The 12,900-nt window shown below is 40.1% G+C and overlaps 2 protein-coding genes across 5 annotated transcripts; both read right to left on the reverse strand.

Annotated features, from left to right (window-relative positions):
• Positions 1–4,439: 4,439 nt before the first annotated feature.
• LOC122043405 (glucan endo-1,3-beta-glucosidase 7-like) lies at positions 4,440–6,785 on the reverse strand. Of its 3 annotated transcripts, none has more exons than XM_042603997.1 (6): positions 6,646–6,785; positions 6,502–6,561; positions 6,339–6,394; positions 5,039–6,209; positions 4,672–4,957; positions 4,440–4,485 (listed from the first exon to the last, which is right to left on the reverse strand). In XM_042603997.1, the coding sequence occupies exons 4-6, from the start codon at positions 5,840–5,842 to the stop codon at positions 4,451–4,453; spliced, it is 1,125 nt and encodes a 374-aa protein (XP_042459931.1). In that variant the 5' UTR covers positions 5,843–6,209; positions 6,339–6,394; positions 6,502–6,561; positions 6,646–6,785; the 3' UTR covers positions 4,440–4,450. The 3 variants fall into 3 exon arrangements, with proteins under 3 accessions (XP_042459931.1, XP_042459929.1, XP_042459930.1); XM_042603995.1 differs by having other exon boundaries at positions 5,039–6,054; positions 6,339–6,431; XM_042603996.1 differs by lacking the exons at positions 6,502–6,561; positions 6,646–6,785 and having other exon boundaries at positions 5,039–6,054; positions 6,339–6,494.
• LOC122043406 (uncharacterized protein At1g01500-like) lies at positions 6,615–9,461 on the reverse strand. Of its 2 annotated transcripts, none has more exons than XM_042603998.1 (3): positions 9,174–9,461; positions 7,852–8,654; positions 6,615–7,199 (listed from the first exon to the last, which is right to left on the reverse strand). In XM_042603998.1, exons 2-3 carry the CDS (start codon positions 8,545–8,547, stop codon positions 6,966–6,968), a joined length of 930 nt encoding a protein of 309 aa, XP_042459932.1. In that variant the 5' UTR covers positions 8,548–8,654; positions 9,174–9,461; the 3' UTR covers positions 6,615–6,965. The 2 variants fall into 2 exon arrangements, with proteins under 2 accessions (XP_042459932.1, XP_042459933.1); XM_042603999.1 differs by having other exon boundaries at positions 7,852–8,688.
• Positions 9,462–12,900: the final 3,439 nt, after the last annotated feature.

Genomic DNA, 12,900 nt, shown 5'->3' on the forward strand with positions numbered 1-12,900 from the left:
TTTTCACGTTCGTTTTAAAACTATCGAGTAATATGCAGCAGAAATAAAAGAAACAATGCAAACACCAATATTTACTTGGTTCGGAGCCTGTGGTGACTCCTACTCCAAGGTCCGCGATTGTTGATCGCTTTTGGTGGGCAATCACTATAAGTTCGAAAATTCTTTACAATTTAAAGTACAGTATTAAAGCAGTAATAAAAATTATACCGACAACGGAAAACAGTAAACTTGAAGCTTCTAGTCGTCGGAGTCTTGTTACAGCTTTGTTGAATCGTTCTTTGAGCAAAGCATGGAAGGAAGATTGCGATTTTGAGTGATGTACAAGCTGATGCTCGAACCAGACTTAAGTAGCCTGTTGAGGGCGCCTTCAACTGCATGGAGGGCGCCTTCAACTGCATGGAGGGCACCCTTAAGCCCCGGGTCAGCCGCGTGTGGATGAGCTCCGCACTGCTCGCAGCTTATCTGCCTGAGGGCGCCTCCAAGCCTATAGAGGGCGCCCTCCACCCAACATCCAGGGCACCTCCAGCTCCATGCAGGGCACCCTCGGCTTGCTTCCTATGCTGTTTCGGCAAAGGCACCCGAGGTGCCTCCAAACTCCATGGAGGGCACCTTGGAAATTGTTCATCTAGGCTTTTAGTTCTTTTTCACTCCATGTAAGATACGTTAGTACAAAATACAAAACATATCATGTAAAATTAGCACAAATAAAACAAGATTAATATAAGAATTTGAGTTACTAAATTGTCCGGTTCTGACTTTGGATTTCCATTCAAAAACCTTAGGTCGAACTGATGTCTATTGTTCCCTCACCGGGGAACACATCCTCACCTACTCCAATCAGGAGAGTTTACCTGTTGCCAGTCTAGTCATTCAGACCGACTGGACTTTTGCTCAGCACCCGAGGCTTCCGGTCTTCATGCTGGACGTCCGCTCCATGACCCGCCCAGACTTCCACCCGGTTTGCGACTACCAGGATTTCAACCTAGAGTCCCCGACTCTAAGATTTTTGCCCGAAGCACTCGACTTGCCAAGACTTTCTGCCTAGGTTTACCACCCCTTAGGACCTAGGGTTACCACCCCCTAGGATTTTCCACCTGACTAACCACAGCTAGGACTTTTCTTCACCTAGGGTTACCACCCCATAGGGGTTTCCACCTGCCTAGAATCCATTAGGACTTTTGTCTAAGACAACTTAGAAATTCCCTGCGAGTTCAATCAAACTTATTAGATCATAAGACAACTTAACTTTGGACCCTTTGATATAATCAAAACTCAGGTTCGATCGTCTGGTGCTCCCTGTACCAACAGGTAGTCAACCTACACATGAAGGTAAAAGAATTAATCACCGGACTCGAAAACCTCGGTGAAACAATAACCAACTGGGACTCGGTACGCTACGCACTCAATGCCTTTCCCAGGACTCCAGAATGGACCTCGATAATCGACGTCTACTACATCTCGAAGGACCTGGAGGTAAGTATCCTAGAGGAACTTTTTTCTACTTTAGAATTACATAAAACCAGATGTGCAGGTACAACAAAAGAGTCAAGCCAGACTCTGGCGCTAAATGCAACCAAGAATGATGAACTCGTGTCAGGCTCAAAAGAAGATCAAGAAGCTTACATGGTAAGGAAATTCAGAAAATTTTTTATATCTAACAAATTTAAAGAAATGCAGAACAAGAAAAATCCAAGAAATAGAAGAAGGGTTCGATGCTACCAGTGTCAAAAGGAAGGACACATAAAAGAGAATTGCATAGAACTCAAGGAAAAAGACAAGATGGCTAAGCAAAACAAGTACAAGACTCTAAAGGCTACTTGGGACGACAGCTCATCATCTGAGTCAGAAATAAAAGAATATGTTGGACTAGTACTGATGGCAAATCATGAAGAGCAAAGCACCTCAGAAGCCAGCATCGATGAAGGGGGAAAGACTTCAGATGAATGTAGCGAAGCAGGGGGAGAATCAACTTCAGTCTGATATGGTAAGTGAGGTATGCCTCTTACCTCCCGATCAACTCTATTTTGGTATTAAATCTATGGCAAAATCAATGTACAAATTAAAAAGTAAAAAATGATAAATTAAAAAATGAAAACTTAGAAATAAAAAGAATTTTGGTAAAATCATGTCTAATAGAAGATTTTGAAAAAGTAAGACTTGAAAATGCTAAATTAAAGGAACAAATAAAAAACTTAAAAAATTCTGTATGTTTAAATGTTTCTGCTTTAAATGTTAGAAACTATAAAGGATTAAACTGATATTATAGATTTCACAAAGGTCAAATCAGAAAAATAGCAAAATCTTATATCCCTAGAAAATACCTGATTAACTCTGTAGGAAGAAACATATATTGGGTTCCAAAAACTTGTATAAATTAAAAGTGAAATTATACTTAGGGTTTTCAGATAAAAGATTAAATATTTGAATTCATTAAAAGACTTTGTCTAGAAGTGGTTGATGATCCAATAACCAAGAAAGCCAAGTGTCTTGCCACAGCCTGAAAGTCAATTTCTGAATTGAATATTTAATTGACAAACTAATAAGTATGAGATATTTAAATGCTTTCAATTTCTGTCAATGATTTAACATTTATTAAAATATATTTACTTGACCTGCAAATTTCACTTAGAAATTGTTTTAATTGCAAGTTTCATTTAAAATTTATTTTGTTTACCCTTAAATTTTATTGAGTAGCCCAGCTTTTTTTATGTGATCAAAGGGGGAGAAGAGAAGGGAAGATTAAGTCTAGGGGGAGGTAGTTCAAATTTAAATTATGAATTTTTTATTTTTTATTTTTTATTATTACATAATTGCAACTTTACTTACTTGGTATCGTAATTTTATTATCTTTACTTTATAATTGTTTTACCCTAACTTAACTTGGGTTGCTCACATCAAAAAAAGGGGGAGATTGTTGGAACCCTAAGGTTATTTTTGGTGTGATCAACCAAGTTAGGTTAGGTCCTGTTTTGATTTGATCCATGTGTTTAAGTGTGCAGGAGCTTAAGAGTACGGAAGTTGAGCGGAAGACGCGGTTAGCGAGAAGGACGACACGGGAGAGAGCCGATGGGCTCGGTGGGTCCGAGAGACGAGGTACCGCGGAAGAGTACACCGGTGGACGAGAAAAACGTATGCAACGTTCAAGGGACGAGAAGCTGGAGCGGAAGCCTGCTCGAGGAGAAGATCAGAAATTGGGTTCGGGTGAATCCTATTTCAGTGGTCGAAATCACCCAAGCGAGTGTAGCCGGAGCAAAAGACCCGGATTGAGGCAAGCAAAACCGGAGCAGAGGGTCTGGACTAAAAAAAGTCAACCATGTTGACTTTGGTGGTTCGGGCACCCGGATCCATTCCGAGTGCCCGGAGTCCGGGCGCTCGAAACTCAACTTTTATCACGATCGACGTGTATGTTGACCGACGCGTCGGGGATAGAATTCTATCTCACTCCAGACGCCCGGAACCCTTCCAGGCGCTCAGAATAGAGCTATAAATATAACCCTGATTTTATTAGTTCATATAACAACTTGTAATTCCTTTCTTTTTGTTCTGGTATTAATTGTGAGCTATTAACGTTGTAAGAGACTACTCCGTCCGAAGTAAATCTTCATAAAGTGCGCTTCATTCTCCTTGGATTAACAATCTTCTGATTGCAAATCAAGTATTTCTCCTTGCGTCTTTGTCTGTATAATTAGTCTCTTAACTTTTATTACAAGTATTCTTAATTAAATTATAAGTCGAGAAAGAGTTGAGTTTATTTGTATAGAATAATTCACCCCTCGTCTCTTGCCGACCTCAAAGGGATCAATAATCATTTTGTATAGTTACAGTTAATATGATAAATAAATACATATTTTAAATATGATTGAGAGTTTAGTTAAAATTAAATCAATCGAATTAATTAAAATTAAATAAAGTTTTTAATAAAAATTAAACAAACTGATAATATAGTCAAAAATTAAATTAATTAAATTTTTTTAACAATGATAAAATTACGAGAGATTTAACCAAAATCAAAATTAAATTTTTAAAAATTCATCGGTTTAATTTTTTATTTCAATTCATTCGATTAAATTTAATAAAATATTTTAAAATCGAACCGAATTAATCAAATATAGCAATTTTTTTTTTAAAAAAAATTGAAATACCAAACTAATTAAATTAAAATTTTAAATTTTAACTGAACTTTTTCCCTCTAATTCTAAATCATTTTTATCAAACCTAAGAAATTCTGATTTGATAATAAATGTTATGTTCTATTCTATTTGAAGGTCTCAAGAGAACAAGTTACACAAGCATCCAATAATAATTAACAAACATCATTTAACTAACTTCTTACTCTTAAAATCATCTCTTCATTCCTCACCTTCTTCTACCATAAACTTAAACCAAAAACCCAAAAAAAAAAAACTTATTCCTCATAGCTTTTGCCTTCCTCTTCTTTATCACCTTCTTCTCATTGGCCTCCATTGTACACACACTTGGAGTAACCTATTTCCAAATACAAAATAAGAAAATATTACAATAAATAAATTTTAATTATATAAGGGTATGTTGAATATTTTAGAATTGTAAGGGATCAAAATAAAATCAGAAGGGTGAATTGAAAATTTCCTAATATTATTTAGTAATATTTAAAGACAAAAAGGCCAAATTATGAGTATCGGATCCGCGTACTCGGGTTGTCGGTGGTGAGGACGGCGGAGCCGCCGAAGTCGCAGTCCCCGGCGTTGCGGGCGGACACCTGGTAGAACTCGTTCATCGCGTACGCTGCGTGCGATCGGACGGTGTTCGGATCTTCGCACGCCCCTCCTTCCTGGATCGGACCGCAGTCCACCGCTGGCTGCCCACAAGCATAATCCAGGCTCGCCTGCAGCTCCGCCTCCGTTGCCCCCTGTTTCGGCACGCACCACCTCTTCCCCTCCGACCTCTTCGGCGACGGCGCCGTCGTCGACGAGTTTCCCTGCATCCCATCACCGTCATATGCCGTCAAAGTTCAATCTTGCCCAAAATTACGCGATAAAATTTTCGATTTTTTCCTTACCTGGGAAGCAGGGGCGCCGGGGGCGGCGGAAGACTTGGCGAGGCCTACGTCGTAGGTGGGCGTGAGGTCGGGGCGGTAGAGGCCGAAAGAGCGCTCGGAGGTCGGCCCGGGCTTGAGATCCTCGTCGTAGAGCGCGAAGATGTAGGTGTCCGCTGACTTCCCCGGTGCCGCTGGCGTTCCGGCGAGGGAACGCAGGTGCGCCACCAGGCCGCCATTGTACGCCTGAGCGTTCTCCACCGTCGCCCCCTCTTCCCCTGTGTCTCCCTTGTATGGCCAACCAGTCTCCGCCACCAAGATCTCTACCCCCGGGAATCCCGCCGCTGCGATTGCCGCCCTCACCGCGTCCACCTGCGCGTCGAACATGTTCATGTATGTCGCCCCCGATCCGGCGTCGTGCCGCCCGGCGTTGGGCTGGAAGAGGCAGAAGGCGAGCGTCTCCGGCCGCGGGTCGCTCTGGTACGCGAAGTAAGGGTAAGGATTGATCATGAAGGGGCTCGCCGTATCATCTAAGAAGGCGAGGACGCCCTTAAGCGCGGGGAGGACGTCGGCGTGAAAGGCGCCGGAGGAAGGAGGCTCGGAGCTGGCGAGTACCGACATGATGTTGACGGTTGAAACCTTGATGCCGGCGGTGGAGGGGGAGGCGGCGACGAGGGCGGTGCGGAGGTTCTGCATCGCCGGGAGGAGCTGAGCTGCGAGCGCTGAGTCGCCGGAGCTGAAGGCCTCGTTTCCGATAGCGACGAGGGAGATGGAGGTGGCGGGGTGGAAGGGGAGTACGTTGGCGGAGACCCAGTTGGCGGCGGCCATTGGGTCGGAGGCCAGGGCGGGGATGTCGCCATTTGAGGCGCCGATGACGACGGAGATGCCAGTGCAGGCGAGCGCGCGGAGAATATTAGGGTTCGCGCCGTAGAGGCGGACCTTGGAGATGGTGGTCGACTGGAGGAGCTGCGCCGTCGCCGCCGGTGGCGGGAGATTGTCCGCCACCTCGCCGTAGTTAACTCCGATAAACGACTGCGACTCTACAATTCCACCATTAATCCATCAAATTTGCATCAGAAATCAAACTTTCTTCTCTACATTCAATCTCTCCAACTCAAAATCATCACAAGGCTACTCGAAATCCCGATCAAAACCCGCTTTTTACTGCCTGCAACTGTGCAATCACTGGAAGAAACTAACAAAAAAAGCGCAATTTTGAAAATTAAAAAAACTTGAAATTGCACAACATCAGCTCAAAGACGTCAACTTTTTGCCTAAAAAACAAACATCTCACAGCTTTCGATCGAAAAGACAGAGAACTCACTAGCTAAAGGGAGGGCGAGAAAGAGAGCAGCAGCGATCACGAGGCATAGGGAAATCCTGTAAGCCATGGCGAAGAAAGCTGAGAGCTCTTTCGCTGCTTTAAGGAAGAAAGCTGAGAGCTCTACTAAAATGGGTAAAGAATCTTCAAGATCTACCAATCATACCTGACAGAAAAAAGTATGATGTGGAAGACGAAGGAGGAGGAGAAGCAAGGAACCAGATCCCTGAATGATTTCCAAATTTACCATTCATATCTTATAGAAAATGATGCGAAAGATGAAGAACAAGAAAGGCTTGCAAAAAATTACTTTATGAGTTCTAGGATACAGCAAAAACTTTACCAAACTAGTTTTGCACAAATCTGTCAAAATGAAAGATTATTCACCATATTACATAATTCAAGTTTCTGAAAAATAATCAGAAGCTAAAACTCTGCCCTAAAGTGAAACTCCTCTATGCCCTGAAACTATCGACTGAACAGTGGCAGCAGCAAAAAATTTTCTTCAGCATGGGGAATGCATCTCAGGGTTACTGCCCTAAACTTGTGCCTTACTTGTATCATATGCAAAGTTTGAAGGAAGATATGCAAGGTACTAGATGCTGCAAAGATTGTGTCAATTATTCGTTTTCAAAAAAACCGCCTTTTGAAGCTTCGACTGGTAGCTTGGTATGTGCGAAAAAGTAAACCGGCACCGATTCCGATACCGATACAAACACCAACACTGATCCCAACTCCAACCTTGACGCCTTCGTGAAACCATGAGAGTTCGCCATCCTCGTCCACGTAATCTGCACTAGGTTGAAAATTATCATAGTCCATGTCTGTGTTATTCTCAGACCTGCTGTCTCCGTATCCTAAACCCTGTTACAAGTTAAATGTCAAAGAGAGTGATGCAATTCAGCACCTCAGCACATTAAAGGATAAGAAACATTTAGCCGGTCCTAAATAGTTAGCGCAAACATGATTTGATGACGAGGATAAATCATATTCCCAATAAGCTAAGACAAAACAAGCACATAGACTCCAAGAACTGCTAAAATGACTTATATGGAAGCAGAGCCAACATATATATCATTCTAATTCAATAAAATCAATGTTAACAGCTTATTTGGCATCCTTTGATTCGAGACTAAGATCCCTGCCATAATCATGTGAGAGAATGGCATAGTATGTCAATACATATTGATGAAGTCCTATCAATATATTCTATCAACTCTCCATAACATAATTAGTTACTTGTTGAATCTAATTTAAGAAAGAACATAGCGTTCTAGTGAAATTAACACAAACTAGTATTTCAATGTTCTTAAAGTAGTAACATTTATATTTGTCTCACTGAATAGTTAACAAAAGACCACCAAGAAAAATACAACATAGAACACCCTCTGTTAATCAAACAGAAAAAAACCATGCTGCATTATGCAAAGTAAAAAAGACAGTGATAACGCAGTTAGTATCATGGAAAGGATGATAAATTTGTTGGACTTCATGTGTGGACTATTGTGTACATTACCTGTGAGACATCTTTGAATGGTAAATCTTTCTTTGCATCTGTGGAGCTGTCATCAGGGATTGAATTTCGCATTAGCTTATTTCGGAGTTTGGTTCTGCCAGAAAGTTTCATAGTCTTAGTCAAGATAATGGGAGACCCTGATGAACATGCAGCAACATAAACCTCAATTAGAGGTGCAACTGCAGAAGATCCTGAACTCTTAGTCTTGTCCAAAAAGCGAAAGGCGGCTGAAGAAACAATCTGGCATTTGATGCCCCACTTGCTTTTATTTTTCTTCGCTTCAGCACTGAAACCATTACTATCTCCTAGCTCCAACACTCCACTGAGCAACATATCATCTCCTTCCCAAACATCAAACCTAACACTTCCAGTCATCCTTATGCAATCTGTCCCAACAAAAGTAGCTTCTTCTGACTTCTTATCCATCCTATCTCTTCTAAGCAAGCAGGAAACAGAGTCTGAATAAATACCACTTCTTCTTCCATTAACTTCCAAAATGGTATCTGGAGTCAAGGAGGTGTGCTTGATAGTGAGATACTCAGGTGTCGATTCATCAACCTCGTAATTGCTCAATCTCACATAGAAGACTTTCAAATCAAGCCAAGGTGATGACTTGGGAAGGTAAAGAGGGTGGATGATGATGTTCCTATTATCCTCATTCCTATGGAACTTGGGCAACTTGTGGGCAGAACCCATGTCGAAAGTGAGCTTTTCCCCCCTATATTATTCTTGTATTTCCAATTAATCGCCACTTTTTTGTCATCGATAGGAAGATGAACTCAGTAGACTTGATGCTGCTTCATCTGATTATTCAAGCAGTAGAAATAATTGATAAAACTGCAGATTTAAACAACAACCTAGAGCAGTCAAATATCTAAATGAAAAGGCATTAAATTAACAATAAAGAACATTCAGTATTAGAAAAAACAACTAAAAACTATATATATATATGTGTGTTTTTCAAATGATCTCTTAATTAAACACATACTCGAATAATCAAAACAAAAGAGAATCGGGAGTAGAAATCAAATAATCATGCCCAAAAAGGCAAAGCAAGATCGAGGGCATCTTATTTCTCATCCAGCTGGGAAGATGCGCTGATCTCAACACTGTTATTCCCCGAATGGACCAAAAGCAAAAGACAATACATCACCAATAAAATTGCAAATCTTCGTTAAATTACAAAAGAAAGGTAACAAAATCCAAATAGAAAAAGAGGAGGAGACGGAAAACTAATAATTTGTGATTTGCACGCAATCAAAAAGTTTTCTCAACAAATCAAGAAAAAAAAAGGGGGAAAAGGTAGACGAAATCGAGGTTACCAGCAAGGCGACCAATCTCTCAGCCTGAGTCCCAATTGCTTCTCCAATCACGGGCTCGAGGATCATCCACGCGTGGTTTTGAACAGACCGACCAAGCAATCGATTGGGGCTGCAAGGCCACAAAATTTTCTTCCAAGTGGATGGAGGAAGAGCAGGGAAAGCGACGGCTACCGGTGGAGGCAAATCGAGGACGAGGAGTTGGCGGATTCGCCGACGTCGGCTTCGCGTTGTGGATAGAGATCGACGACAAAAATCGCGTTTTTCTGATTTATTTATTCTTCACGACGAGAAAGGAACGTCGCCTCATCGGCCCAGCGAAGTGTTCATAATTTAGGCCGCGTACTTTTAAGCCGGGCCGGTAGATGAACCGGCCCACACATTGATCATGGTTTGACCGAACCAGGAAAGAATTTAAAATTAAAGTTTCAAATTGGGAAAATAAATGAACAATTTTTTTTAAAAAAAAAAACACACCTCCTATTTTTATTATCATTAAAATAATATATTAAGAGTGGCCCATCTTAATTTTTTCTTAAATTATTCTTTTTGCCACTTATTTATTATTACGATCAAAATTATGAGTAATTTTGATATATGTTAAAATAATTTTAAAATAAATAGCTCAAAGTAAGAGATGGATCATCTTCAAATCCTTCTTTTCAGCCTCTCATCCAATGTAAATGTAATGTGTTGGCGTCTAAATTAGAGGTGGGATCACATTTATCCCCCTTAGGTTCGACGTTGAATCTAATTCAATAGGTTGATCACTAGGATCCAACCTTGAGTCGCCAAGTCGGATCCAATTCGATGTATTGATGTCTAAATTAGAGGTGGAACTATCTTCAATTCCCCTTGATCCGACTTTGGAAATGATTTGATGGTCGATCTCTAGGGTTCGACTCAGGGTCTCTCAACTTGGATCCATTAAAGGTTGGGCAGCCACCTTCAATCCTCCCTAGGATCTGATTTTGATCTGACCTAGGATCCCTTGGCTTTGATTTGACCTTCCTAGGGTCTAACATTGATCTGATTCAATAGGTTGATCATTAGAGCATCTCCAACCGGTGCCCTTTTACACTATTTTGGTGTAAAAAGGGCACCATATCCTCTCCAATGGTGACCCCAAAAATTATACCAAAATGGTGCAAGTAGAGATTTTTTTAATATAATATATCATAATAGGCAAGTTATATTTAAAATATTTTTAAATATTATAAATTAATATGATAATATTTTTAAATATTTTTAAATATCATAATATTTTTAATATTATAAAAATACTAATTTTAATTTTCTTAAAACTAAAAACATAATATCATAAAAATTAATAGTAATTATTATCGTAATAAAAATATTTAACAAATTAATATGTATGTTGAATAATAAATTATAAGATGGAAAAATAGAATATTCTAAAGAATATTCCTTTTAGTGTAGGAAATGGTGTCTCATGGTTAAAGTTGGAAAAAATTTTGGTACTCAAATGACATCAAATTAGTGTTGAAAGTGCACTAAAATAGAGTTTGTGGTTGGAGATGGTCTTAGGGCCACCTTGGGTCCCTCATCTTGGTTATCCAATTGGATTGGTTGGTGCCTACTTTCAATCTCCCTTATATTAAACCCTAAATTTGATTCAATAGGTTGACGAGTAGGTTATTGAATGACCGATCCGATCAAAGATCAAACCCTAGTTGCTATAGGAGTTGATGGTGAAGAGGACAAGTAGTAAGGAGACAAAATGAGAGCAAGTGGGGGGAGGAAATGGACGGCGCAAAAATCCAACAAAAATCTTTGACCACATCATCTCATGCCTCCCATAAAATCTAGGCCTTGACGTGCATTGCATGTTCTATTCATTATTGTCACACTTTCCCCTCTTCCATCAATCCTTGTGGAGTACAAATGAAGCCAAAGAGATACAAAGCTTATCCACCAACTCATTTCTACTTTAATCAACTCCATTTACTCATCCTTCTACTAACCACCCAAAAAAAGGAAAACAAATCTAGGTCGAATCGGAAAGAAAAGTTCTAACGAACGATCGCGAAGCATCCCGCAGGGTGCTATAGCTTTGTTGGGTCATTGTTAATGGTTCTAATCCAATCACCAAACAAAAAGGGGGATGTGGATGTAGAATTCATTGGAGAATGATTGTCGTATAGCCTTCAATGAGTGGTGTTAAGTTAATGTTCTTCCCCCCATGTGGTGCCACACGAGTTGGTCGTATAGCCTTCAAATACAAATAAGTAGAAGAATACATAAAGGGAGTCCAAGTCCTTTTCAACTTTGTGCGAGAAATATTTATAGAATGAGTGGTGTTAAGTTAATGTTCTTCCCCCCATGTGTTATATTTTGATTAAGGTCATTGTCAATGGCTCCTATTCGCGAGTACTAACAAGATAATTTGTCGACAAAACTAGTCCAAGGAGGTTTTCTCGCAAAGGTCTATAATTTAATCTCAATTGTTCACTACAATGAATAGGAGTTTCATGAGATTTTTCCTTGAAGAAGCCCTTTACGCAAAATCACATGAATGCTTGCTTAAAAGCCGCATGATCCGATTATAATTTAATCTGGGTTGTTTGTTCACGAGTGAACTAGATTTCCTTGTGACTAGACTCTCCATCCTAAATTTTTCTTCTGATACAAATAAGTTAGTAACAATAAAATAAAATAAAATTTATTTAAATATAAATAATGATATAATAATAAATAGAATCAAATAGAAAGAATCTATATATCTAACCTCATTTAATAGGATAAAGTTTGATTGTTATTATTATATACTCTTTTCGTCCTAATTTTTTCTCGCGTCAACTGTGATGTGCTGTGGTCCATCTTCTATGGTTCCTGAGGGTGAGCCCCTCTGCCTTTGGCACAATAAAAACTTGCCCTCTTCTGTTTCAACCTTCATCAACAACACACACCACCTTTGAACTGGCAACCTCTGCCATGCCACTTCACTCTGCAACCTCAGCAATCTCTACTGTTTGTACATATAATAGATGGAGAGACCCCACTATCTTTTTAAGTCTACCTTTTTTTTCATTATTTGACCACATTTGCCTCGCCATGGTCTCTTTTTGTATAAAGCAATGTTGTGGTTGATGTAAAGTTATGAGCTAGAGAAAGAAGAAAACGGTCTGAAGGTTTGAAGATCTCGTCATTGTTTTGTTGTTGTTGTTTTTGGGTTTTCGACACTTGATTTGATTTCAGGTATATGTTTGATTTGTGAAGAAGATTGAGAAAGACATTGGATTCTGAATTCTTGAATTGCTGGCATGGGCAAGAAGAAGGGTAAGAAGGCAATTGCGGGGGAGGAGTCATCTCGAAAGAGAGGCAGACCTTGCAAAGCAATCACAGGAGAAGAAGAGGCGGTGAAGGAAGAGCGTGCTGACAAGGAGGAAGAAGAAGAAGAAGTAGAAGAAGAAGAAAGTGCAGAAGAATCCAATAAGAAGAGGAAGAAAAGGAAACCGAAACAGAAAGAAGAAGAACAAGAGCAGAAGAAAGTAGAGGTTTCTTCCTCGGCTGCTGCCAGGAAGGATGAACCGAGGAAGAGGAGGAGAAAGAGTCGACAGCCTCATAAGAGTGCTTGATTTGATCAAATCAAGTTCTCATTCCATCCATCTCTTCTTCTATCTGTTTCCATGGTTCTCCATTTCGATTATGTTAGCACAAATCTGGTGACTTGTTTGTTTTCTTTGTTTTTCCACTTCGATTCGCATGG

Source organism: Zingiber officinale, chromosome 2A (assembly GCF_018446385.1).
Source record: "Zingiber officinale cultivar Zhangliang chromosome 2A, Zo_v1.1, whole genome shotgun sequence".
NCBI lineage: Eukaryota > Viridiplantae > Streptophyta > Magnoliopsida > Zingiberales > Zingiberaceae > Zingiber > Zingiber officinale.

Coding starts and splice junctions, on each gene's coding strand:
- LOC122043405 (XM_042603995.1), bottom strand. CDS start 6,405: ATGGCTTACAGGATTTCCCTATGCCTCGTGATCGCTGCTGCTCTCTTT. Junction 4,958..5,038: donor CCGGCGCCCCTGCTTCCCAG/GTAAGGAAAAAA, acceptor GATGGGATGCAG/GGAAACTCGTCGACGACGGC. Junction 4,486..4,671: donor CCTCACCACCGACAACCCGA/GTACGCGGATCC, acceptor ATTTGGAAATAG/GTTACTCCAAGTGTGTGTAC.
- LOC122043406 (XM_042603998.1), bottom strand. CDS start 8,547: ATGGGTTCTGCCCACAAGTTGCCCAAGTTCCATAGGAATGAGGATAAT. Junction 7,200..7,851: donor CATTCAAAGATGTCTCACAG/GTAATGTACACA, acceptor AACTTGTAACAG/GGTTTAGGATACGGAGACAG.